The sequence below is a fragment of the Conger conger genome, chromosome 8 (assembly GCF_963514075.1).
Source record: "Conger conger chromosome 8, fConCon1.1, whole genome shotgun sequence".
NCBI classification, from domain to species: Eukaryota; Metazoa; Chordata; class Actinopteri; order Anguilliformes; family Congridae; genus Conger; species Conger conger.
In genome coordinates, this window is record NC_083767.1 from 64,715,347 (window position 1) to 64,741,957 (window position 26,611).

At 43.5% G+C, this 26,611-nt stretch overlaps 1 protein-coding gene and 1 long non-coding RNA gene across 2 annotated transcripts in view; both read left to right on the top strand.

Annotated features, from left to right (window-relative positions):
- Positions 1-26,611, top strand: part of LOC133134581 (uncharacterized) — a 59,628-nt gene that overhangs the window by 31,655 nt on the left and 1,362 nt on the right. The window contains exons 8-16 of the mRNA XM_061250783.1: positions 18,523-18,577; positions 18,803-18,991; positions 19,219-19,286; positions 21,449-21,503; positions 21,743-21,922; positions 22,150-22,217; positions 22,826-22,880; positions 25,802-25,981; positions 26,086-26,611. The exon at positions 26,086-26,611 is cut by the window's right edge and continues 398 nt beyond it. Of these exons, the coding sequence (XP_061106767.1) occupies positions 18,523-18,577; positions 18,803-18,991; positions 19,219-19,286; positions 21,449-21,503; positions 21,743-21,922; positions 22,150-22,217; positions 22,826-22,880; positions 25,802-25,981; positions 26,086-26,611 (1,376 nt within the window). The remainder of the gene's footprint in view (positions 1-18,522; positions 18,578-18,802; positions 18,992-19,218; positions 19,287-21,448; positions 21,504-21,742; positions 21,923-22,149; positions 22,218-22,825; positions 22,881-25,801; positions 25,982-26,085) is intronic.
- LOC133134725 (uncharacterized) lies at positions 13,484-18,175 on the top strand. Its single transcript, XR_009709342.1, has 3 exons — positions 13,484-13,536; positions 16,351-16,437; positions 18,158-18,175. It is a non-coding gene; the product is annotated as an uncharacterized LOC133134725 (long non-coding RNA).

The following is a 26,611-nucleotide window of genomic DNA, read 5'->3' on the forward strand; positions in this document are numbered from 1 at the left end:
CGTTAAATATTGCTGCTCCACTAAATATTAAAAAGAGGTGGACTGACAGAATCTCCCCATGGTTCAACGATAACAGTGTTACTGAAATCAAGAGAATCTGTCGGGCAGCAGAAAGAAAATGGGAGAAAAACTGGGCTCAGCGTTCACTGTAATAAAGACGCCATGACTACCTATGACAGCAATACGTCTGGCGATTACGATGACTTTTCCAAAATTACTGTGAACACGGGGAACTCTAGAATATTATTATCCACTCTTGACCAGGGGTGTGTTTCCCGATAATGGTGTCTCTCTTTATGAAGACTCTCTAAGGTATACCTTACTAAAGCGGTTTACTTTTCTATGTGTGTTCCCCGAACTATCACTTAGGCGGTTGCTTAAGGGATAGCTTCTACATGCGATGTTACTAGGCCCATCGACTCGCTCTAAGATCGAATATGCACTCCATACAGCAACTGTTTGAGTGTGTTATGAGAGAAAGTAGTGTTATTTATGAATAAAACACAGCAGGAATACTTGCATTTATCATGACTGGCGGGAACGTATTAATAGAATTAAAACTTACAAACTAAATTATCCAACCATATAATTTATAATATCATTTAGCCAAATTGTATCCAGTTAGTGATACAGTTTTTGGCTACGCTATCTAGCAATACGCCTTCTTTGGCATGTCATGTTTTATTTATTTTATTTACAATATTTTAATATCATAGTGCCTTAAATGACTTTGCAATCAGGGTTGATTTTGCAGAAGCACCATCACATTACTGGTGTAATCACTATTATCTCTGATTGGCTGACTTTTCAATAAAAGCGCACCAACAAGTTAAACGCACCAACATGAAAACAACATCAGCTATGGTGAAAAAAAAACAAAGAAGCAGTCCCACAGCTTCACAGCAAACGAAATGTAGATATTGTTAGAGGACGTGGTGCTGAATAAACAAACATTATTTTCCAGTTTTAGGACTACGTTGTCCAACAAAACAGAACTATGGTTAAACATCGCACCAGCCCACAGAGGGAGTGGGAAATCGTCAGTTTATGAATATCATCCATCCATCCATCCATCCATCTTCATACGCTTATCCGGAGTCCCATGACCCCGCCAGCAACCCTGCCAAGGTAAAGAGCTGGTCCACTGTTCCACGACCAGGACGGAAGCCACATTGCTCCTCCTGAATCCGAGGTTCGACTGTCGGTCGGAGCCTCCTTTCCAGCACCCTAGAGTAAGCTTTCCCAGGGAGGCTGAGGAGTGTGATACCCCGATAATTGGAGCACACCCTCCGGTCCCCCTTCTTGAAAATGGGGACCACCACCCCGGTCTGCCACTCTACAGGTACTGTCCCCGATCTCCACGCGACACTGAAGAGGCGTGTCAGCCAAGACAGCCCAACAATGTCCAGAGCCTTTTTACATTACATTACGTGGCATTTAGCAGACGCTCTTATCCAGAGCGACGTACAACAAAGTGCAAATCAAACACAAGAACAAGTGCAAAAGTTGACCTGAGAGGACAGTACAGTTCCGAGTCCTAGTGTAAACATACAGAAGTTCAGAACCCTTGAAGAGTACAATCAACTTTCAATCTAGCATACCACAGTTGGCAGCTAGAATACAACAACAGCCAATAAAAACAACAATACCTGTACAAGTACCGATATCTATACATAAGTGCCATTACGGCCTAAGGCTAATCACAGTGATTGTGAGTTGGGGAGGGAAAGGTGTAGCCTGAAGAGATGGGTCTCAACATCTCAGGGCGAATCTCATCCACACCTGCCAATGAGGAGCTTTTTGATTACCTCAGCAACTTTCGCCAGGGATATAGGTGCAGATTGCCCTGAGTCTTCTACAGAGGATGTTTTGTTCGGGTTCAGGAGCTCCTCGAAGTGCTCTTTCCACCGCCCGACAACATCCCCAGTCCGGGTCAGCAGTTCTCCTCCCCTGCTGAAAACAGCCTGAGACAAGCCCTGCTTTCCCTTTCTGAGTCGTTGGATGGTTTGCCAGAACTTCCTCGAGGCCAATCGAAAGTCCTTCTCCATAGCCTCCCCAAAACTCCTCCCATACCCGGGGTTTTGCTTCAGCGACTGGCGAAGCCGCAGCCCTTCTGGCCACCCGGTACCTGTCTGCTGCTTCAGGGGACCCCCGGGCCAGCCAAGCCCGAATCCTACAGCTCCTAGGATAACCGGGACACACAAACCCCTCCACCACATTAAGGTGGCGATTCCTTGGAGAGGATTTATGAATATAATTTAAAAGGCAATTAGGCAACATGTTCAATAAAGTGCAACATGCATCCGTAATTTACAATTCTATTATTTGCATGAAAACAGCGCCATTAATGTGGTATTTTAGTAATATTATTCGCCAACTCTAGAATTATTAGTGTACATATAGATTTTAACAGATTGAGATGTAACTAAGAGCAACAGCTGATTTCAGAGGCTTGTGGTCGTAACAGTGGTGGCCACTAGCGGAGTGAGCTGCAACATCGCTAAGGTATAGCTATGAGTGGTCCAGACCAACCTTACGAAAGTACGACGTACAGAAGGTATACTTAGCTAAGAACGTTTCAGGAAACACGCTGAAACGTTAAGGTAGAGCTTAAGGTACTACTTACAAATGATGTAGCGTTAAGAAGGCTTCAGGAAACTCACCCCAGCTACGCACCCGCATCAGCCCAGCAATGCCTGCATTTTCCTACCCCTAAGTATACCTACTGCTTAGTTTCCCTTGCACCGTATCAAGCCTGGTCTTGAAAACCCCCAGTGTTTCTGCCTCCACTACATGTCCTGACAAGCTATTCAACACTTGCTGTGTGGAAAAATGTTTCCTAATATCTATACGGAATTTCTCCTTTGCCAATTTCCATTTGTGCCTTCGTTCTGCTAATCAAACTCACCCTGACGAATCTCTGATAATTCACTTAATTAATCCCTTTAATGAATTTAATAGCCTCAATCAAAAACCGCCTATGTCTCCTTTTACGAAAATTAAAGAGATGAAGCATCTTAAGTCTATCCTTGTAACTCTTATCTTTTATACATGGAATCATTCTGGTTGCCCTTCTCTGAACCTCTAGCTTAGTGTTGCGGCTTAACTTAAAAAGAAGAGGAAAGAGCCCTTGTAATGTGTAGCTAACTAGCTCGTCCATTATTCTTCTCCGCAAGAAAATACAGGATTTGTTGTCGTTTTTTGATTGTGGTTGTTGCTTGGAATTCTATTATTATAAGTGTGACTGATTATGTATTCTGATCAATTTACTAAAGTTCATGCCATTAACGAGGGTTGAATTGTGTGTGAAATTTCTCTGCCTCTATAGCGCAGGCATAAATGGGGTGCGAGACAGAAACACAGATCTAGGCTTCAACCCCCACGGCAAGAAATCAAACTGATTATTAATCGTAAATATGAATGAATGATTACTGCCAAACAATAATTAAGACTGGGTGTTTGTTGCAGAAAATATTTACAAAATAATCTATGAAATGAAACAATATCTTATGCATAGCAATTGGAAGTGACTGAAATAATGTGCTCAACCGTTGTGACTGAAATAACGTGCTCAACCGTACTGACTGAAATAACATGCTCAACCTTAGTGACTGAAATAACATGCTCAACCGTACTGACTGAAATAACATGCTCAACCTTAGTGACTGAAATAACATGCTCAACCTTAGTGACTGAAATAACGTGCTCAACCTTAGTGACTGAAATAACATGCTCAACCTTAGTAACTGAAATAACATGCTCAACCTTAGTGACTGAAATAACGTGCTCAACCTTAGTCACTGAAATAACGTGCTCAACCTTAGTGACTGAAATAACATGCTCAAACTTAGTAACTGAAATAACATGCTCAACCTTAGTGACTGAAATAACGTGCTCAACCTTAGTCACTGAAATAACGTGCTCAACCGTACTGACTGAAATAACATGCACAACCTTAGTGACTGAAATAACATGCTCAATCTTGGTGACTGAAATAACGTGCTCAACCTTAGTGACTGAAATAACGTGCTCAACCTTAGTGACTGAAATAACATGCTCAACCTTAGTAACTGAAATAACATGCTCAACCTTAGTGACTGAAATAACGTGCTCAACCTTAGTCACTGAAATAACGTGCTCAACCGAACTGACTGAAATAACATGCTCAACCTTAGTGACTGAAATAACATGCTCAATCTTGGTGACTGAAATAACGTGCTCAACCTTAGTGACTGAAATAACGTGCTCAACCTTAGTGACTGAAATAACATGCTCAACCTTAGTGACTGAAATAACGTGGTCAACCTGAGTGACTGAAATAACGTGCTCAACCGTTGTGACTGAAATAACATGCTCAACATTAGTGACTGAAATAACATGCTGAACCTTAGTGACTGAAATAACATGCTGAACCTTAGTGACTGAAATAACATGCTCAACCTTAGTGACTGAAATAACATGCTCAACCTTAGTGACTGAAATAACATGCTCAACCTTAGTGACTGAAATAACGTGCTCAACCTTAGTGACTGAAATAACATGCTCAACCGTTGTGACTGAAATAACGTGCTCAACCGTACTGACTGAAATAACATGCTCAACCTTAGTGACTGAAATAACATGCTCAACCTTAGTGACTGAAATAACATGCTCAACCTTAGTGACTGAAATAACGTGGTCAACCTTAGTGACTGAAATAACATGCTGAACCTTAGTGACTGAAATAACAGGCTCAACCTTAGTGACTGAAATAACATGCTCAACCTTAGTGACTGAAATAACATGCTCAACCTTAGTGACTGAAATAACATGCTCAATCTTAGTGACTGAAATAACGTGCTCAACCTTAGTGACTGAAATAACATGCTCAACCGTTGTGACTGAAATAACGTGCTCAACCGTACTGACTGAAATAACATGCTCAACCTTAGTGACTGAAATAACATGCTCAATCTTAGTGACTGAAATAACGTGGTCAACCTTAGTGACTGAAATAACGTGCTCAACCTTAGTGACTGAAATAACATGCTCAACCTTAGTGACTGAAATAACGTGCTCAACCTTAGTGACTGAAATAAAATGCTCAACCTTAGTGACTGAAATAACATGCTCAACCTTAGTGACTGAAATAACGTGCTCAACCTTAGTGACTGAAATAACGTGCTCAACCGTACTGACTGAAATAACATGCTCAAGCTTAGTGACTGAAATAACATGCTCAACCTTAGTGACTGAAATAACATGCTCAATCTTAGTGACTGAAATAACGTGCTCAACCTTAGTGACTGAAATAACATGCTCAACCTTAGTGACTGAAATAACGTGCTCAACCGTACTGACTGAAATAACATGCTCAACCTTAGTGACTGAAATATCATGCTCAACTTTAGTGACTGAAATAAAATGCTCAATCTTGGTGACTGAAATAACGTGCTCAACCTTAGTGACTGAAATAACGTGCTCAACCTTAGTGACTGAAATAACATGCTCAACCTTAGTGACTGAAATAACGTGGTCAACCTGAGTGACTGAAATAACGTGCTCAACCGTTGTGACTGAAATAACATGCTCAACATTAGTGACTGAAATAACATGCTCAACCTTAGTGACTGAAATAACGTGCTGAACCTTAGTGACTGAAATAACATGCTCAACCTTAGTGACTGAAATAACATGCTCAACCTTAGTGACTGAAATAACGTGCTCAACCGTACTGACTGAAATAACATGCTCAACCTTAGTGACTGAAATATCATGCTCAACTTTAGTGACTGAAATAAAATGCTCAATCTTGGTGACTGAAATAACGTGCTCAACCTTAGTGACTGAAATAACGTGCTCAACCTTAGTGACTGAAATAACATGCTCAACCTTAGTGACTGAAATAACGTGGTCAACCTGAGTGACTGAAATAACGTGCTCAACCGTTGTGACTGAAATAACATGCTCAACATTAGTGACTGAAATAACATGCTCAACCTTAGTGACTGAAATAACGTGCTGAACCTTAGTGACTGAAATAACATGCTCAACCTTCGTGACTGAAATAACATGCTCAACCTTAGTGACTGAAATAACATGCTCAACCTTAGTGACTGAAATAACGTGCTCAACCTTAGTGACTGAAATAACATGCTCAACCTTTGTGACTGAAATAACGTGCTCAACCGTACTGACTGAAATAACGTGCTCAACCTTAGTGACTGAAATAACATGCTCAACCTTAGTGACTGAAATAACATGCTCAATCTTAGTGACTGAAATAACGTGCTCAACCTTAGTGACTGAAATAACATGCTCAACCGTTGTGACTGAAATAACGTGCTCAACCGTACTGACTGAAATAACATGCTCAACCTTAGTGACTGAAATAACATGCTCAACCTTAGTGACTGAAATAACATGCTCAATCTTAGTGACTGAAATAACGTGCTCAACCTTAGTGACTGAAATAACGTGCTCAACCTTAGTGACTGAAATAACATGCTCAACCTTAGTGACTAAAATAACGTGGTCAACCTTAGTGACTGAAATAACGTGCTCAACCTTAGTGACTGAAATAACATGCTCAACCTTAGTGACTGAAATAACATGCTCAACCTTAGTGACTGAAATAACGTGCTCAATCTTAGTGACTGAAATAACATGCTCAATCTTAGTGACTGAAATAACGTGCTCAACCTTAGTGACTGAAAAAACATGCTCAACCTTAGTGACTGAAATAACATGCTCAACCTTAGTGACTGAAATAACGTGCTCAACCGTTGTGACTGAAATAACATGCTCAACATTAGTGACTGAAATAACATGCTCAACCTTAGTGACTGAAATAACGTGCTGAACCTTAGTGACTGAAATAACATGCTCAACCTTAGTGACTGAAATAACATGCTCAACCTTAGTGACTGAAATAACATGCTGAACCTTAGTGACTGAAATAACATGCTCAACCTTAGTGACTGAAATAACATGCTCAATCTTAGTGACTGAAATAACGTGCTCAACCTTAGTGACTGAAATAACATGCTCAACCTTAGTGACTGAAATAACGTGCTCAACCGTACTGATTGAAATAACATGCTCAACCTTAGTGACTGAAATATCATGCTCAACCTTAGTGACTGAAATAACATGCTCAACCTTAGTGACTGAAATAACGTGCTCAACCTTAGTGACTGAAATAACATGCTCAACCTTTGTGACTGAAATAACGTGCTCAACCGTACTGACTGAAATAACATGCTCAACCGTAGTGACTGAAATAACATGCTCAACCTTAGTGACTGAAATAACATGCTCAATCTTAGTGACTGAAATAACGTGCTCAACCTTAGTGACTGAAATAACGTGCTCAACCTTAGTGACTGAAATAACATGCTCAACCTTAGTGACTGAAATAACGTGGTCAACCTTAGTGACTGAAATAACGTGCTCAACCTTAGTGACTGAAATGACATGCTCAACCTTATTGACTGAAATAACGTGCTCAACCTTAGTGACTGAAATAACATGCTCAACCTTAGTGACTGAAATAACGTGCTCAATCTTAGTGACTGAAATAACGTGCTCAACCTTAGTGACTGAAATAACGTGCTCAACCTTAGTGACTGAAATAACATGCTCAACCTTAGTGACTGAAATAACATGCTCACCCTTAGTGACTGAAATAACATGCTCAACCTTAGTGACTGAAATAACATGCTCAACCTTAGTGACTGAAATAACATGCTCAACCGTACTGACTGAAATAACATGCTCAACCTTAGTGACTGAAATAACGTGCTCAACCTTAGTGACTGAAATAACATGCTCAACCTTAGTGACTGAAATAACATGCTCAACCTTAGTGACTGAAATAACGTGCTCAACCTTAGTGACTGAAATAACATGCTCAACCTTAGTGACTGAAATAACATGCTCAACCTTAGTGACTGAAATAACATGCTCAATCTTAGTGACTGAAATAACGTGCTCAACCTTAGTGACTGAAATAACATGCTCAACCTTAGTGACTGAAATAACATGCTCAACCTTAGTGACTGAAATAACGTGCTCAACCTTAGTGACTGAAATAACGTGCTCAACCGTACTGACTGAAATAACATGCTCAACCTTAGTGACTGAAATAACATGCTCAACCTTAGTGACTGAAATAACATGCTCAATCTTAGTGACTGAAATAACGTGCTCAACCGTTGTGACTGAAATAACATGCTCAACATTAGTGACTGAAATAACATGCTCAACCTTAGTGACTGAAATAACGTGCTGAACCTTAGTGACTGAAATAACATGCTCAACCTTAGTGACTGAAATAACATGCTCAACCTTAGTGACTGAAATAACATGCTGAACCTTAGTGACTGAAATAACATGCTCAACCTTAGTGACTGAAATAACGTGCTCAACCTTAGTGACTGAAATAACATGCTCAACCTTTGTGACTGAAATAACGTGCTCAACCGTACTGACTGAAATAACATGCTCAACCTTAGTGACGTAAATAACATGCTCAACCTTAGTGACTGAAATAACATGCTCAATCTTAGTTACTGAAATAACGTGCTCAACCTTAGTGACTGAAATAACATGCTCAACCGTTGTGACTGAAATAACGTGCTCAACCGTACTGACTGAAATAACATGCTCAACCTTAGTGACTGAAATAACATGCTCAACCTTAGTGACTGAAATAACATGCTCAATCTTAGTGACTGAAATAACGTGCTCAATCTTAGTGACTGAAATAACGTGCTCAACCTTAGTGACTGAAATAACATGCTCAACCTTAGTGACTGAAATAACGTGGTCAACCTTAGTGACTGAAATAACGTGCTCAACCTTAGTGACTGAAATAACATGCTCAACCTTAGTGACTGAAATAACGTGCTCAACCTTAGTAACTGAAATAACATGCTCAACCTTAGTGACTGAAATAACGTGCTCAATCTTAGTGACTGAAATAACGTGCTCAACCTTAGTGACTGAAATAACGTGCTCAACCTTAGTGACTGAAATAACATGCTCAACCTTAGTGACTGAAATAACGTGCTCAACCTTAGTGACTGAAATAACATGCTCAACCTTAGTGACTGAAATAACATGCTCAACCTTAGTTACTGAAATAACCTGCTCAACCTTAGTGACTGAAATAACATGTTCAACCTTAGTGACTGAAATAACATGCTGAACCTTAGTGACTGAAATAACGTGCTCAACCTTAGTGACTGAAATAACATGCTCAACCTTAGTGACTGAAATAACGTGCTCAACCATAGTGACTGAAATAACATGCTCAACCTTAGTGACTGAAATAACGTGCTCAACCTTAGTGACTGAAATAACGTGCTCAACCTTAGTGACTGAAATAACGTGCTCAACCTTAGTGACTGAAATAACATGCTCAACCTTAGTGACTGAAATAACGTGCTCAACCATAGTGACTGAAATAACGTGCTCAACCTTAGTGACTGAAATATCGTGCTCAACCTTAGTGACTGAAATAACGTGCTCAACCGTTGTGACTGAAATAATATGCTCAACCTTAGTGACTGAAATAACGTGCTCAACCTTAGTGACTGAAATAACATGCTCAACCGTTGTGACTGAAATAACATGCTCAACCTTAGTGACTGAAATAACATGCTCAACTTTAGTGACTGAAATAACGTGGTCAACCTTAGTGACTGAAATAACGTGCTCAACCTTAGTGACTGAAATAACATGCTCAACCTTAGTGACTGAAATAACGTGCTCAACCTTAGTAACTGAAATAACATGCTCAACCTTAGTGACTGAAATAACGTGCTCAATCTTAGTGACTGAAATAACGTGCTCAATCTTAGTGACTGAAATAACGTGCTCAACCTTAGTGACTGAAATAACGTGCTCAACTTTAGTGACTGAAATAACATGCTCAACCTTAGTGACTGAAATAACAAGCTCAACCTTAGTGACTGAAATAACATGCTCAACCTTAGTGACTGAAATAACGTGCTCAACCTTAGTGACTGAAATAACGTGCTCAACCGTTGTGACTGAAATAACATGCTCAACCATAGTGACTGAAATAACATGCTCAACCTTAGTGGCTGAAATAACGTGCTCAACCTTAGTGACAGAAATAACTTGCTCAACCTTAGTGACTGAAATAACGTGCTCAACCTTAGTGACTGAAATAACGTGCTCAACCTTAGTGACTGAAATAACATGCTCAACCTTAGTGACTGAAATAACGTGCTCAACCATAGTGACTGAAATAACATGCTCAACCTTAGTGACTGAAATAGCGTGCTCAACCTTAGTGACTGAAATAACGTGCTCAACCTTAGTGACTGAAATAACATGCTCAACCTTAGTGACTGAAATAACATGCTCAACCTTAGTGACTGAAATAACGTGCTCAACCTTAGTGACTGAAATAACGTGCTCAACCGTTGTGACTGAAATAACATGCTCAACCTTAGTGACTGAAATAACATGCTCAACCTTAGTGACTGAAATAACGTGCTCAACCTTAGTGACTGAAATAACGTGCTCAACCTTAGTGACTGAAATAACCTGCTCAACCTTAGTGACTGAAATAACATGCTCAACCTTAGTGACTGAAATAACGTGCTCAACCATAGTGACTGAAATAACATGCTCAACCTTAGTGACTGAAATAACATGCTCAACCTTAGTGACTGAAATAACGTGCTCAACCTTAGTGACTGAAATAACGTGCTCAACCGTTGTGACTGAAGTGTTGCTGCTAGTAAGGAATCTGAGTAGCCTAAATGCAATGATAGTCTGTTTTTGTCCAATGCGGAAAGAGGGTGTGTTTGTTCTGAATAGTTATGCTCCAAAACAATCGCGGAAAAGAAACGGGGAATTAAACGGACTGCCAAAAAAGAGAAAATCCCATGTGACTTCTGTGACAAACACCCAGCCATACAAATAATTACGCTTCTGGGAGAAATAAAGATGTACTGGAACCTTCCACACAACGTTCCCACTCTGTCCCCGCTATAGTGTAGCTCTTTGCAACATTACATCTCCCATTTAATTCAAACAGCACTAGCCGCCATGGCTGGCATATGTGCGAGCTTCATGTATGTATCTGGCCTCTATAAATAAAGCTTGATATTATTACTTATTTACATACATAGTAATTAGAAATTGTACAGCACTTTGGTTGATGGTAGTGATTTTAAATGTGCTTTATGAATAAATATGACTTGCAAACTGTGTTTCTCACACAGATCCTGAGCTGGTTTGCAGAGATCAGCAGTGCTGTGCAACATGTGCACGAGAACAACATTCTGCACAGGGACATCATGCCACAGGTACTGGCTGCAGGTTGCTATGATACCACAATATCAACAATGACACGTTGCTATGATGTGACAGTGAAAGTAATGATAGGTTGCTATGCAGTGGTGCCTGCTGGCCATCTTTTTTGGTGAAGCAAACCCACCATCACCCCTGGTGAAAATCAAACCCCTATTAGTGCCATGCTTTGCCTGTTGACCTAGGCCGTTTTGAGGCGATAAACACTGACCACATCACGCAACCAGATATAGGCAGCGTGTTCAACTGGTTTAAATTGACAATCAATCACATAGCCAAGAGTATTGAGTATAAATCTAAGGAAGTTACAGTCACCTTATACAATACCCTCATCAGACCACACAGAGTACTGTGTGCAGTTCTGCGGACTGCACTGTAATGAGGATATAGAGGCGCTGGAAAAGGTTAAGAGAAGGACAACCAGATTGATTCCATGTGTAAAAGATAAGAGCTATGAAGAAAACCTAAAATGCTTAATCTCATTAAGTTTAGTAAAATTACACTCATGGGGGATTTGATTGAGTCTTTTAAATTAATTAAAGGGATTAACATCACCATTATTTTATGTTCTGTTATGTAACTGACATGCATTAATTAAAACCCAGAAAGAACATTTAGTAAAAAGGCTGGTAAACACTGGTGTAGCGGTGTGAGCAGTGCTGTGGGGATGCTTAGCTGCATTAAGAGTTCCACACACAGACTACGCTGTACAGTATATTACACTATATATCACATATAATTACTTCCTTGCTAAATTATGGCTGTCACTTTGCACATAATGTACATTGTATAACGTTTAATGTGTTGTGTTAACAACTGTTGCTTTTACTCTGTGCTTTAATGCAGTTAAATGCATATGGCTGAATGATTCATTGGAATTAATTAAAGCAGCATTCATTGGTTGGAATGAAAACCTGCATACACATGGTCCTCCTTGGGGGAGATCCCTGGTTTTAGAGAATAATTCAATTCAGAAAATGAACGAGTTAGAGTAGAGCTGGTCTTCCAGGAATCCTCTTCTCCGTTTCATACAAGCCTTATAGCAATGTTTCTGTCAAATAAATGTCAAAATGTTTTTTTTCATTTTATAACACATGAATAATTGTTCATGTGTGATAAAAATGTAAAATTGTTCTTTTTATTTCACAAATTCCTGAAGGTATTCATTTATGAATGTGTATAACTTTGGTAAATGGTAAATGGCAGGCATTTATATAGAGCCTTTATCCAAAGCGCTGTACAATTGATGCTTCTCCATTCACCCATTCATACACACACTCACACACCGATGGCGATTGGCTGCCATGCAAGGCCCCGACCAGCTCATCAGGAGCATTTGGGGGTTAGGTGTCTTTCTCAGGGACACTTCGACACAGCCCGGGCAGGGGATCGAACCGGCAACCCACCGACTGCAAGACAACTGCTCTTACTGCCTGAGCCATGTCGCCCCACTTTGGTACAAGACTCAGTATGGTTCCATAACTATGTTATCTTGAGATACAATAAAGTGTTTTTACTATGTCTCTATTAGGGATGTGGGCCAGAGGAACCAAGTGCAGACTCGGGGATAATGAAAATGGCAGGTTTAATAACAAAGGTAGATAACGGGGCAGACAGAACGTAATCCCAAGACCAGGCAAAGTTCAAAAACCGGATGGTCAGTCCAAACAGGGCAGAGGTACAGAAATTCTGATCCAGAAGAGAGATCCAGGAGTCAAAACAGAAATTCATGCATCCAAAAACTGAGCAGAACAGAACAGACCAAAATAAACAGACTAAACAGAATAAACAGAGGCTAGAACGGAGTGGAACACAGCATTACACAGGGGGAACATAACTGACAAACTAGCCACAAGAACTGAAAGACAGGCTTAAATATACTGACAAATGAACTTAAACAATAATCAGGAAGAGGAAGAGATGAGACAAGGAGAAACAACAGAAGACAGGAAGGTAATCTATATAAGGAGAGAGGGGTGGAGACACGTAATGGGGAGAGGTAAAACAAGGACCGGAGTAAGAATACAGAGAACATAGAAAAGGGAAAATGAATAGGAAAAGGGGCACGGATGTGACAGTCCGTAATATTTTCTCTTACAGAATTACTGTAAACTTACACAATGTCAATTACATTTAGAACATATTCTTGGACAAATTTGGGAAGATTCGTCTGGGAGACTTTGGAGTGGCAAAAACCCTTGAAAGGTATGTTCCATTGTTTTATTCAGTAGAAAGAAGATGAAAAACATATCTACAACTTCTAAAATTCTAGTGCAGCTCATAAGTTTCTGAAATATCAAACCTCTTTGAATGCTTCTGGACATTTGTATTGCTGCTGGTATTGAGACTTTCTCACCGACACAACAGAGTTTAAAAGATAATAGCAGGAAAATGACTGTATCTGTAAATCTTCATTCCTTTTTGCTGTTCATTATGGCTTTAGTGTCACATTTTCTGTCTGCTTATGTCTGTTCTGTTTGTACTGTCTGCTCTGTGTTGCCCATTTCAATTCAGTTGTTGTGGAATTGCTTACATTTTCCAGGACATATTTTTTGGAAATGATATATCAGTTACATTACCTCTTGCTTTATTATAACTAAAAAGATTTCATGTTTCTAAATCAATAAATCATCCATCCATCCATCCCTCCTCCTGGGGGATCCCGAGGCGTTCCCAGGCCAGGAGAGTTATATAATCTCTCCAGCGGGCTCTGGGTCTCCCTCGGGGTCTCCGCCCAGTTGGACGAGCCCGGAAAACCTCCAAAGGGAGGCGCCCGGGAGGTATCCTGATGCCCGAACCACCTCAATTGGCTCCTTTCGACGCAAAGGAGCAGCGGCTCTACTCCGAGCTCCCTCCGGATGTTCGAGCTCCTCACCCTATCTCTAAGGCTGAGCCCGGCCACCCTACGGAGGAAGCTCATTTCGGCCGCTTGTATACGCGATCTCATTCTTTCGGTCACTACCCAAAGCTTGTGACCATAGGTGAGGGTTGGGACGTAGATCGACCGGTAAATCGAGAGCTTCGCCTTCCGGCTCAGCTCCCTCTTCACCACAACGGTCCGGTGCAATGCCCGCATTATTGCTGACACTGCACCGATCCGCCTGTCGATCTCACGTTCCCTTCTACCCTCACTTGTGAACAAGACCCCGAGATACTTGAACTCCTTCACTTGGGGCAAAGACTCGTTCCCAACCCGAAGGGAGCAATCCACCAACCGGACACTCTCCTCACCTCGGCTGCGCCTTGAGATCCTGTCCATGAATACCACAAACAGGACCAGTGAAAAGGGGCAACCTTGGCGGAGTCCAACACCCACAGGAAACGTGTTTGACTTTGTGCCGAGAATGCGGACACAGCTCTCACTTTGGTTAAACAGGGACCGGATGGCTCCATATCAACGGCCCCGGTACCCCATACTCCCGCAGTACACCCCACCGGGTTCCCCGGGGGACACGGTCGAAAGCCTTCTCCAAGTCCACAAAGCACATGTGGACTGGATGGGCCAACTCCCATGACCCCGCCAGCAACCCTGCCAAGGTAAAGAGCTGGTCCACTGTTCCACGACCAGGACGGAAGCCACATTGCTCCTCCTGAATCCGAGGTTTGACCGTCAGTCGGAGCCTCCTTTCCAGCACCCTAGAGTAAGCTTTCCCAGGGAGGCTGAGGAGTGTGATACCCCGATAATTGGAGCACACCCTCCGGTCCCCCTTCTTGAAAATGGCGACCACCACCCCGGTCTGCCACTCTACAGGTACTGTCCCCGACCTCCATGCGACACTGAAGAGGCGTGTCAGCCAAGACAGCCCAACGATGTCCAGAGCCTTCAGCATCTCAGGGTGAATCTCATCTACACCCGGCGACTCGCCACTGAGGAGCTTTTTGACTACCTCAGCAACTTCCGCCAGGGATATAGGTGCAGATTCCCCCGAGTCTTCTAGCTCTGCCTCTTCCACAGAGGATGTGTTATTCGGGTTCAGGAACTCCTCGAAATGCTCTTTCCACCGCCCGACAATATCCCCAGTCCGGGTCAGCAGTTCTCCTCCCCTGCTGAAAACAACCTGAGACAAGCCCTGCTTTCCCTTTCTGAGTCGTCGGATGGTTTGCCAGAACTTCCTCGAGGCCAACCGAAAGTCCTTCTCCATAGCCTCCCCGAACTCCTCCCATACCCGGGTTTTTGCTTCGGCGACTGCCGAAGCCACAGCCCTTCTGCCCACCCGGTATCTGTCTGCTGCTTCAGGGGACCCCCGTGCCAGCCAAGCCCGAAAGGCCCCCCTCTTCAGTTTGATGGCCTCCCTCACCACTGGTGTACACCAGCGGCTTCTTTGGTTGCCACCCCGATAAGCACCGATGACCTTCTGGCCACAGCTCCTGCTTGCTGCCTCTGTAATGGATGCCGAGGATCAGCACGCCCGAATCCCCGCCTTTGCCTACTGCCCGTTGGGCAAAGCACCCGACTCCGATGCCGACCCCTGCAGGTGGTGAGCCCACAGAGCGGCGGCCCCACGTGACCAGTTCGGGCTGTGCCCGGCCGGGCCCCATGGGATAAGGCCCGGCCACCAGACGCTCGCCGACGAGCTCCCCTCCCGGGTCTGGCTCCAGCAGGGGGCCCCGGTTACCCTTTTCCGGGCGAGGTAACTGTGTCATTGTGTGGCCGTATCATGGAATCTTTGAATCGCTCTTAGTCTAGCCCCTCCCCTGGGACCAATTTGCCTTGGGAGGCCATACTGGGGGCTAACAGTGCCCCCGACAACCTAGCTCCCAGGATCACGGGACACACAAACCCCTCCACCACGTTAAGGTGGCGATTCCTCCTTCATTAATCATTAAATAATTTAAATCTGGAACAAGTCTATTTACTGTTCTTTTCGTATTTTCAAGAGACTTGATCTCTTTCTATTTTTACAAAAATGATTGAGCTGAACATATCCTTCTCCAAACCAGACTAAAGACACACAAGACCAGCTACCTCTGTGTCCTTCACTATTTTTGTTTTTTTTCAACAATTTTTTGTCTGGTCAGATCTTCAAGCTATGCACACACTGAGGTGGGAACATTTCATTACCGGAGTCCAGAAAGAGTTGAGGGAAAGCCATACCAAAGGAAAAGGTACAGTACTGAAGATAACAGTATTTACAAAATCACTGGTTTATCCTTGCTTGAGGTTGTGCTATTGTGGCATTTGGCAGATGCTCTGATCCAGAGCGACATACAACAAAGTGCATAACTATAACCTGGGATAAGGGCACTTGTAGACCCTAGAGGGAGCTACAGTTCCAAGTGTGAATGACCACAAAGATAAGAACCTCATTTCTGCTGAGCTGCGCTACAACTATGGATTCTCAACACCCCTGGACAAAATATATGGGGAGGGCACCCCAAAAATACACTCACCGAGCACTTTATTAGGAACATTTTTTCTTTATTACACCTACTTATTCAAGCGATTATCTGATCGGCCAATTGTATGGCAGCAGTGCAATGCATACAATCATGTAGATACGGGTCAGGAGCTTCAGTTAATGTTCACATCACATCAGAATGGGGAAAAAATGTGATCTAAGTGACTTTGACTGTGGAATGATTGTTAGTGGCAGACAGGGTGCTTTTTGTATCTCAGAAACTGCTGATCTGGGTTTTTCACACATACTAGCCTCTAGAGTTTGCAAAGAATGGTGCAAAAACAAAAATAAATCCAGTGAGCAGCAGTTCTGCAGACAGAAACGCCTTGTTTATGAGAGACGTCGGAGGAGAATGGCCAGACTGATCAAAGCTGACAGGAAGGTGACGGTAACGCAAATAACCACACATTACAACAGTGGTATGCAGAAGAGCATTTCTGAACACAATGCATCATAACTCTAAGTTGATAGGCTACAGCAGTAGAAGTCTAAAAAATAAGTAGTAAATACCTTACAAAGTGCTCCCTGAGTGTATATTTAAAAAAATAGTTACACCCCCTATCCTGGATCCAACCACATAGCAAGCAATGTTGGGCCAACATCAGAATTGGGGGCAACAGAATTCCACCGTGGCATCGATGTTAACCCAACATGGGCTGGCTCTGATAGACCATTAGCACATAGGCAGTCTACTTTAGTGTGTCAGAGTCTAATATTCATCACAGGTGAATCTGTTCCATGTTGGCATTGCTGATAGAGACTTGGTTAGATGGGTCAATACATTAATTAATTAAAGGAATTAACAAAGTGAACTCTAGGGTTAGCAGAACGAGGGGGAATAAATGGACTTTGGCAAAGGAGAAATTCCTTACAGATATTCGGAAGTATTTTTTCACGCAGCGAGTGGTCACTGTGTGGAATAGCTTGCCAGGACATGTAGTGTACATCTATTTACTTAAATGTGTCACCCTTTATTTTATAGCTTGCATATTTCACAGTAATGTGTACAGTTTTTTTGCAGATAGCCTAGCCTATTGGGGCGGCCTGTAGCGTAGTGGTTAAGGTCGGTGGTTGTAATCCCGGTGTAGCCACAATATGATTCGCACAGCTGTTGGGCCCTTGAGCAAGGCCCTTAACCCTGCATCTGTAGGGGAGGATGGTCTCCTGCTTAGTCTAATCAACTGTACGTCGCTCTGGATAAGAGTGTCTGCCAAATGCCAATAATGTAATGTAATGTAAATCAACACTGGGAAAGAGGTGATAGATCAACTCAAAAGCAACCTTGTGACCAATGTTGGGCCAATGCCCAGTCTGTCTGTCCTGTGGTGTTGTCCCCTCTAACTGCAGCCCTGCTAGGACTCCTCTTCATGCTCATGCTTGTGCAGGTCCTGGTTGTTTTGGTGATATTGAGATTCTGTGCTTCACAGTGACGTGTGGGCTTTGGGTGGGTTTGTGCAGGACCTGGTTGTTTTGGTGATATTGAGATTCTGTGCTTCATAGTGACGTGTGGGCTTTGGGTGGGTTTGTGCAGGACCTGGTTGTTTTGGTGATATTGAGATTCTGTGCTTCACAGTGACGTGTGGGCTTTGGGTGGGTTTGTGCAGGACCTGGTTGTTTTGGTGATATTGAGATTCTGTGCTTCACAGTGACGTGTGGGCTTTGGGTGGGTTTGTGCAGGACCTGGTTGTTTTGGTGATATTGAGATTCTGTGCTTCACAGTGACATGTGGGCTTTGGGTGGGTTTGTGCAGGACCTGGTTGTTTTGGTGATATTGAGATTCTGTGCTTCACAGTGACGTGTGGGCTTTGGGGTGTGTACTCTATGAGCTGTGCGAGCTTCAGCCTGCGGTAAGTGAAACTCCAGCCTCTGATGCATTATGGGCCAGTTTCACAGACGCAGACTAAATTCCATTTTGAATGGAGATTCTCCATATGAAACTTAATTTAGTGCAGCACTGAGCTTAATCTGTGTCCATGAAGCCAGCCCTACATTCTTCTGGTCTTTCAGGCCTGGCTGATGAATTGACAAATCAACTCATTAATACAATCATAAGTGTTCTGACTTTCCTTCAGTTTCCACAAGAATCGAAAAGAGTCGTCTTCAAAACAATAGTGGATGGGCCCCACCCCACTATCTCTGGACAATTCTCCACTGATCTACGGGATCTTGTGAGGGATCTTCTTCAGAAGAATCCAGGAGATCGACCCTCTGCCAGTGATATAATGGCGAGACCCTGCATTCGTAGGATCCTTTTCCAAAAGGTAATGCTTCTTGGTTGCTGCCCACTGTCTCACACAGAAACAGTTAAAATGGCTGAATGATTGATCCAGCTCAGGGCTGTAACCAGTAATTCTATTTTTCACAGAACATGGCTCAGTATGGTTCCATAATTATGTTATTTCCAGATACACTGAAGTCATTTTACTATGTCTGTAATATTTGCTCTTACAGAATTGCTGTGAACTTACACAATTTAATTTGCATTTAGGACCTACCCTTAGAAAAATATGAGAGGATTCGTTTGGAAAACTTTGCAATGGCAAACATTTTCAAAAGGTATGTTCCATTGTTTTATGCAGTTGAAAGAAGATGAAAAACATATTTGTAGAACTTCTACAATTCTAGAGTAGCTTATAGGTTTCTGAAATATGTAAAAAAAATAAAAATAAAAACTTTGTGAATGCTTCTGGACATTTGTATTGTTGCTGGTATTGAGACTTTCTCACCTACACAATGCAGAGTTTAAAAGATAATAGCAGGAAAATGACTGTATCTGTAAACTCTCATTCCTTTTTGCTGTTATGGCTTTAGTGTCACATTTTCTGTCTGCTTATGTCTGTTCTGTTTGTACTGTCTGCTCTGTGTTGCCCATTTTAATTCTGTTATTTTGGATTTACCTCCATTTTCCAGGACATTTGTTTAGAGGGTGAGTTTGGTTAGCAGAACGAGGGGGAATAAATGGACTTTGGCAAAGGATAAATTCCACACAGATATTAGGAAGTATTATTTCACACAGAGGGCCTAATTCATCAATGTTTCTGGAAATCCATTTTCAAATGTATGTGTGATCAGAAACAAAATAACAGCTTGATTTATGAAACACGCGTAGATGCAACTTTTTTTGTATCCATGTGTGTATGATGATGAATACCAAGTAATCGTACATCAAAGGCATGTTACAAAATTTGTGATTAGCCTAAATTGACGCCCCTAAAACACCAGATACGGAATTCTGGCTTTTTAAAGAGATAGTCAAAAAAAGAAAAAAGCTTCTCTGAAGTGGAGATTGAAGTTCTGTTAATGGAAGTGCAACAAGCCAAAAACATACACTGATCAGCCACCACATTAAAACCACCTGCTTAAACCAGTATTTTCACTATTAAATTTTTTAAAAAACCGTATAAACTTTAAAAACCGTCTATAAACACTTAATAGTGCTTTTTTAAAATTTACATATCTTGGTACATACTGGCGTTCATGAGAATGTCTACCTTAACAAGTCCTCACTGACCTGTAGAATTTTTCATGTTTAAAAAAAATAAAGATCCGCCAGATTTAAAAATGCATGGGATCTATTCCGACACCACATGCAGTACCATGTACTGCCAACAGGGGGAAGAAAGATGAAACTGGTGTAGGATTAGATGCCATGCCTTTTTAAATATGGTGGGTGGTCTTTATTTCTTGTTAAATATGAAAAATTCCACAGTTCATGGAGCACTGGTTAAGATAGACGTCATAATGAACACCTGTACGTACCAAGATATTTAAATAACAAAACAATGCAACCCCCCCTCCCCTCCCAATGAGCTACCAAGACTTCCATTTTCATTTCAAAATTTACATTTTGAATGCAATTCACTTATGATTATCTGCTTATATAAGTATGCATTTCATATCATGAAATATTAAGTGTTTATAGACAAGTGTATACAGCTTAAAGCATTTTTCATAATGCAAAACTGGTTTAGCCAGGTGGTTGGCTGATCGGTGTATTTTATTCTGTAGTGTAAGCAGTGAATTGTGAGAGCTGGAGAAGTCTAAAGCCAGGCAATATAGCCTAGCTGTTGTATACTCTTTCTCAAGTAACACATAGTATGCAGCAGGTAAAAAGGAAATTGTTTCACATTTGGCGCTTTCCTTCAGTGAAGCCTGCAAGGCAGCAGTTTCAGCTCCACCAACCATAGATTATGTGTACATATTATTAATTTGCTAGCAACTTTTCTTTAATGTATTTTAATGAATTATCTGTATTTATGTAACTGAGCTAGCTAGTTTGCAAAACCCGTCACGATTAGTTTAATATTTCAACAGCAAACGGAAAAGGATATTTAGTAAACATGTCAACTGAATTGAAAAGTTGGTATTGGGTATAAATGAACATTGGATCACTGGGAAAGAGGTGACTGATCAACTCAAAAGCAACCTTGTGACCAATGTTGGGCCAATGCCCAGTCTGTCTGTCCTGTGGTGTTGTCCCCTCTAACTGCGGCCCTGCTAGGACTCCTCTTTATGCTCATGCTTGTGCAGGACCTGGTTGTTTTGGTGATATTGAGATTCTGTGCTTCATAGTGATGTGTGGGCTTTGGGTGGGTTTGTGCAGGACCTGGTTGTTTTGGTGATATTGAGATTCTGTGCTTCACAGTGACGTGTGGGCTTTGGGTGGGTTTGTGCAGGACCTGGTTGTTTTGGTGATATTGAGATTCTGTGCTTCACAGTGACGTGTGGGCTTTGGGGTGTGTACTCTATGAGCTGTGCGAGCTTCAGCCTGCGGTAAGTGAAACTCCACCCTCTGATGCATTATGGGCCAGTTTCACAGACGCAGACTAAATTCCATTTTGAATGGAGATTTTCCATATGAAACTTAATTTAGTGCAGCAATGAGCTTAATCTGTGTTCATGAAGCCAGCCCTACATTCTTCTGGCCTTTCAGGCCTGGCTGATGAATTCCTAATTACAAATGTTAACGTCAACTCATTAATACAATCATATGTGTTCTGCCTTTCCTTCAGTTTCCTCAAGAAACGCTAAGAGACCTCTTCAATACAGTAGTGGACAACCCCACTATCTCTCGACAATTCTTCACTGATCTACAGGTTCTTGTGAGGGATCTTCAGCAGAATCCAGGAGATCGACCCTCTGCCAGTGATATAATGGCGAGACGCTGCATTCGTAGGATCCTTTTCCAAAAGGTAATGCTTCTTGGTTGCTGCCCACTGTCTCACACAGAAACAGTTAAAATGGCTGAATGATTGATCCAGCTCAGGGCTGTAACCAGTAATTCTATTTTTCACAGAACATGGCTCAGTATGGTTCCATAATTATGTTATTTCCAGATACACTGAAGTCATTTTACTATGTCTGTAATATTTGCTCTTACAGAATTGCTGTGAACTTACACAATTTAATTTGCATTTAGGACCTACCCTTAGAAAAATATGAGAGGATTCGTTTGGAAAACTTTGCAATGGCAAACATTTTCAAAAGGTATGTTCCATTGTTTTATGCAGTTGAAAGAAGATGAAAAACATATTTGTAGAACTTCTACAATTCTAGAGTAGCTTATAGGTTTCTGAAATATGTAAAAAAAATAAAAATAAAAACTTTGTGAATGCTTCTGGACATTTGTATTGTTGCTGGTATTGAGACTTTCTCACCTACACAATGCAGAGTTTAAAAGATAATAGCAGTATCTGTAAACCCTCATTCCTTTTTGCTTTTCGTTATGGCTTTGGTGTCACATTTTCTGTCTGCTTATGTCTGTTCTGTTTGTACTGTCTGCTCTGTGTTGCCCATTTTAATTCTGTTATTTTGGATTTACCTCCATTTTCCAGGACATATATTTTTTGGTGATATTGAGATCCTGTGCTTCACAGTGATGTGTGGGCTTTGGGTGGGTTTGTGCAGGACCTGGTTGTTTTGGTGATATTGAGATTCTGTGCTTCATAGTGATGTGTGGGCTTTGGGTGGGTTTGTGCAGGACCTGGTTGTTTTGGTGATATTGAGATTCTGTGCTTCACAGTGACGTGTGGGCTTTGGGTGGGTTTGTGCAGGACCTGGTTGTTTTGGTGATATTGAGTTTCTGTGCTTCACAGTGACGTGTGGGCTTTGGGGTGTGCACTCTTTGAGCTGTGTGAGCTTCAGCCTGCGGTAAGTGAAACTCCAGCCTCTGATGCATTATGGGCCAGTTTCACAGACACAGACACATTTTGAATGGAGATTCTCATGACTCCATGACACGGCCACTCGAATACCTAGCTACCTCGCCCGGAAAAGGGAAACCGGGGCCCCCTTCTGGAGCCAGACCCGGGAGGGGAGCTCATCAGCGAGCGTCTGGCACAGCCCAAATTGGTAACGTGGGGCTGCCGCCCTGTGGGCTCACCACCTGCAGGGGTCAGCATTGGAGTCGGGTGCTTTGCCCTACGGGAACGTCGCAGACTGGTTCTGGGGACATGGAACATCACCTCTCTGGTGAGGTGAACTGGAGCCTGTCGTGGGAGGCGGAGCGGTACCAACGAGATATAGTTGGGCTCACCTCCACGCACAGCACTGGTTCTGGAACCAAACTCCTGGAGAGGGGCTGAACTCTTTTCTGGAGTTGCTGAGGGTGAGAGGTGCCGGGCGGGTGTGGGGATATTCACAAGCCACCGGCTGAGTGCCACTGTGTTGGAGTTCCACCCGGGGAACGAGAGGGTCGCCTCTTTGCAACTACGTGTAGCTGGGGGGAAAGCTCTGACTGTTGTTTGTGCTTATGCACTAAACGGCAGTTCAGAGTATCCAGCCTTCTTGGAGTCACCGGGCGGCATCCTGGAAAGGGTGACACCCGGAGACTCCATAGTTCTGCTGGATGACTTCAACGCTCACATGGGCAACGACGGAGAAACCTGGAAGGGGGTGATTAGGAGGAATGGCCTGCCTGATCTGAACCTGAGCAGTGTCTTGTTATTGGACTTCTGTGCTGGTCATGGATTGTCCATAACGAACACCATGTTTGAGCTTAGGGTAGCTCATAAGTGTACTTGGTACCAGAGCACCTTAGGCCAAAGATCGATGATCGACTTTGTGGTCATATCATCAGACCTGCAGCCGTATGTCTTGGAGACTTGGTGAAGAGAGGAGCAGAGCTGTCAACTGATCACCACCTGGTGGTGAGTGGGATCAAGTGGCGGGGAGGCTGCCGGACAGACCCGGTAAACCCAAACGTGTAGTGAAGGTGAACTGGGAACGTCTGGCGGAGGCCCCCGTCCGCGAGGTCTTCAACTTCTCACGCATCCCGGGGGAGGCTGGGGACATGGACTCCCAGTGGGCCATGTTCAAAGCCTCCATTACAGAGGCAGCAAGCAGGAGCTGTGGCCAGAAGGTCATCGGTGCTTATCGGGGTGGCAACCAAAGAAGCCGCTGGTGTACACAAGTGGTGAGGGAGGCCATCAAACTGAAGAGGGGGGCCTTTCGGGCTTGGCTGGCACGGGGGTCCCCTGAAGCAGCAGACAGGTACCGGGTGGCCAGAAGGGCTGCAGCTTCGGCAGTCACTGAAGCAAAAACCCGGGTATGGGAGGAGTTCGGGGAGGCTACGGAGAAGGACTTTCGGTTGGCCTCGAGGAAGTTCTGGCAAACCATCCAATGACTCAGAAAGGGAAAGCAGGGCTTGTCTCAGGCTGTTTTCAGCAGGGGAGGAGAACTGCTGACCCGGACTGGGGATGTTGTTGGGCGGTGGAAAGAGCACTTTGAGGAGCTCCTGAACCTGAACAACACGTCCTCTGTGGAAGAGGCAGTTATCAGGGAAAGTTTACTCTAGGGTGCTGGAAAGGAGGCTCTGACTGATGGTCGAACCTCGGATTCAGGAGGAGCAATGTGGCTTCCGTCCTAGTCGTGGAACAGTGGACCAGCTCTTTACCTTGGCGGGGTTGCTGGCGGGGTCATGGGAGTTTGCCCATCCAGTCCACATGTGCTTTGTGGACTTGGAGTAGGCTTTCGACCATGTCCCCCGGGGAACCCTGTCGGGGGTACTGTGAGAGTATAGGGTACCGGGGCCATTGTTATGAGCCATCCGGTCCCTGTATAACCAAAGTGAGAGCTGTTTCCGCATCCTCGGCACAAAGTCAAGCACATTTCTAGTGGGTGTTGGACTCCGCCAAGGTTGCCCCTTGTCACCGGTCCTGTTTGTGATATTCATGGACAGGAATTGCGTCTCTGCTTTTTGTGGATGACGTGGTTCATCTGGCTTCATACATCGGACCGTGACCTTCAGCACACACTGGAGTGGTTTGCAGCCGAGTGTGAAGCGGCCAGGATGAGAGTCAGTACCTCCAAGTCCGAGGCCATGGTTTTCTGCCGGAAAACGGTGGATTGCTCCCTCCGGGTTGGGAATGAGCCATTGCCCCAAGTGAAGGAGTTCAAGTATCTCGGGGTCTTGTTCACGAGTGAGGGCAGAAGGGAGCGTGAGATCGACAGGCGGATCGGTGCAGCGTCAGCAGTAATGGTCACAAGCTTTGGGTAGCTCACAGAAAGAATGAGATAGCAGATACAAGCGCCCAAAATGAGCTTCCTCCATAGGGTGGCCGGGCTCAGCCTTAGAGGTAGGGTGAGGAGCTTGGACATCCGGAGGAAGCTTGGAGTAGAGCCGCTGCTCCTTTGCATCAAAAGGAGCCAATTGAGGTGGTTCGGGCATCTGATCAGGATGCCTCCTGGGCACCTGGGGTTTTCCGGGCTCGTCCAACTGGGCGGAAACCCCGAGGTAGACCCAGAACCCGCTGAAGAGATTATATATCTCTCCTGGCCTGGGAACACCTCGGGATCCCCCAGGAGGAGCTGGAATGCATTGTTGGGGGAGGGACGCCTGGAGTACCCAGCATAGCCTGCTGCCACCGCAACCCGACTCCGGGTAAGTGGGTGAAAATGGATGGATGGATGGAGATTCTCCATATGAAACTTAATTTAGTGCAGCACGGAGCTTAATCTGTGTCCATGAAGCCAGCCCTACATTTCTCTGGGCTTTCAGGCCTGGCTGATGAATTTGTAATTACAAATGTAAAAATCAACTCATTAATACAAGTGTTCTGACTTTCCTTCAGTTTCCTCAAGAAACGACGAGAGACCTCTTCAATACAATAGTGGACAACCCCACTATCTCTGGACAATTCTTCACTGATCTACGGGATCTTGTGAGGGATCTTCAGCAGAATCCAGGAGATCCACCCTCTGCCAGTGATATAATGGCGAGACCCTGCATTCTGAGGATACTTTGCCTAAAGGTGATGCTTCTTGGTTGCTGCCCACTGTCTCACACAGAAACAGGTAAAAAGGCTGAATGATTGATACACCTCAGGGATGTAACCAGTGACTCTTATTTTCACAGAGCATGATAATCTCAGAAGACCTGAAGAAGAAGCTAAAAGAGCTGAATGAAGTTGCAAACATTTTTGAGAGTGTGCTCAAGGGCACCACTGTGGGCAGTCTGACTGGGTCGGTGGTGGGTGCTGCGGGGGGGATCACCACCATAGTGGGGCTTTGTCTCACCCCTGTCACTTTAGGGGCTTCTCTGATTGTGTCAGGGGTGGGAATTTGGATTTCTGCAGCAGGAGCTGCAACTGGAGCTGCTTCCAACATCACTAACATGGTGAAGGAGCCCGAGAACCGTCGCACCACAGAGAATATTATCCGTGAATTAGAGGTGAAGATTCAGATTTTGGTCACATGCTATAAGCACATTGAAAGTGGTTTTCAGAGTCTGGAGAACAGCAGATCCTTCTATCTAAATCCTGCCACACGAACCCTGAGGAGTCTTGGTGGTTTGGCGAAGATCAGCTCCGCAGTTGAGATGTTCAGGGCAGCAGCACAGGCTGTTAAAATTGGACGTGCAGCACAGGTGGTCACTGGGGTAT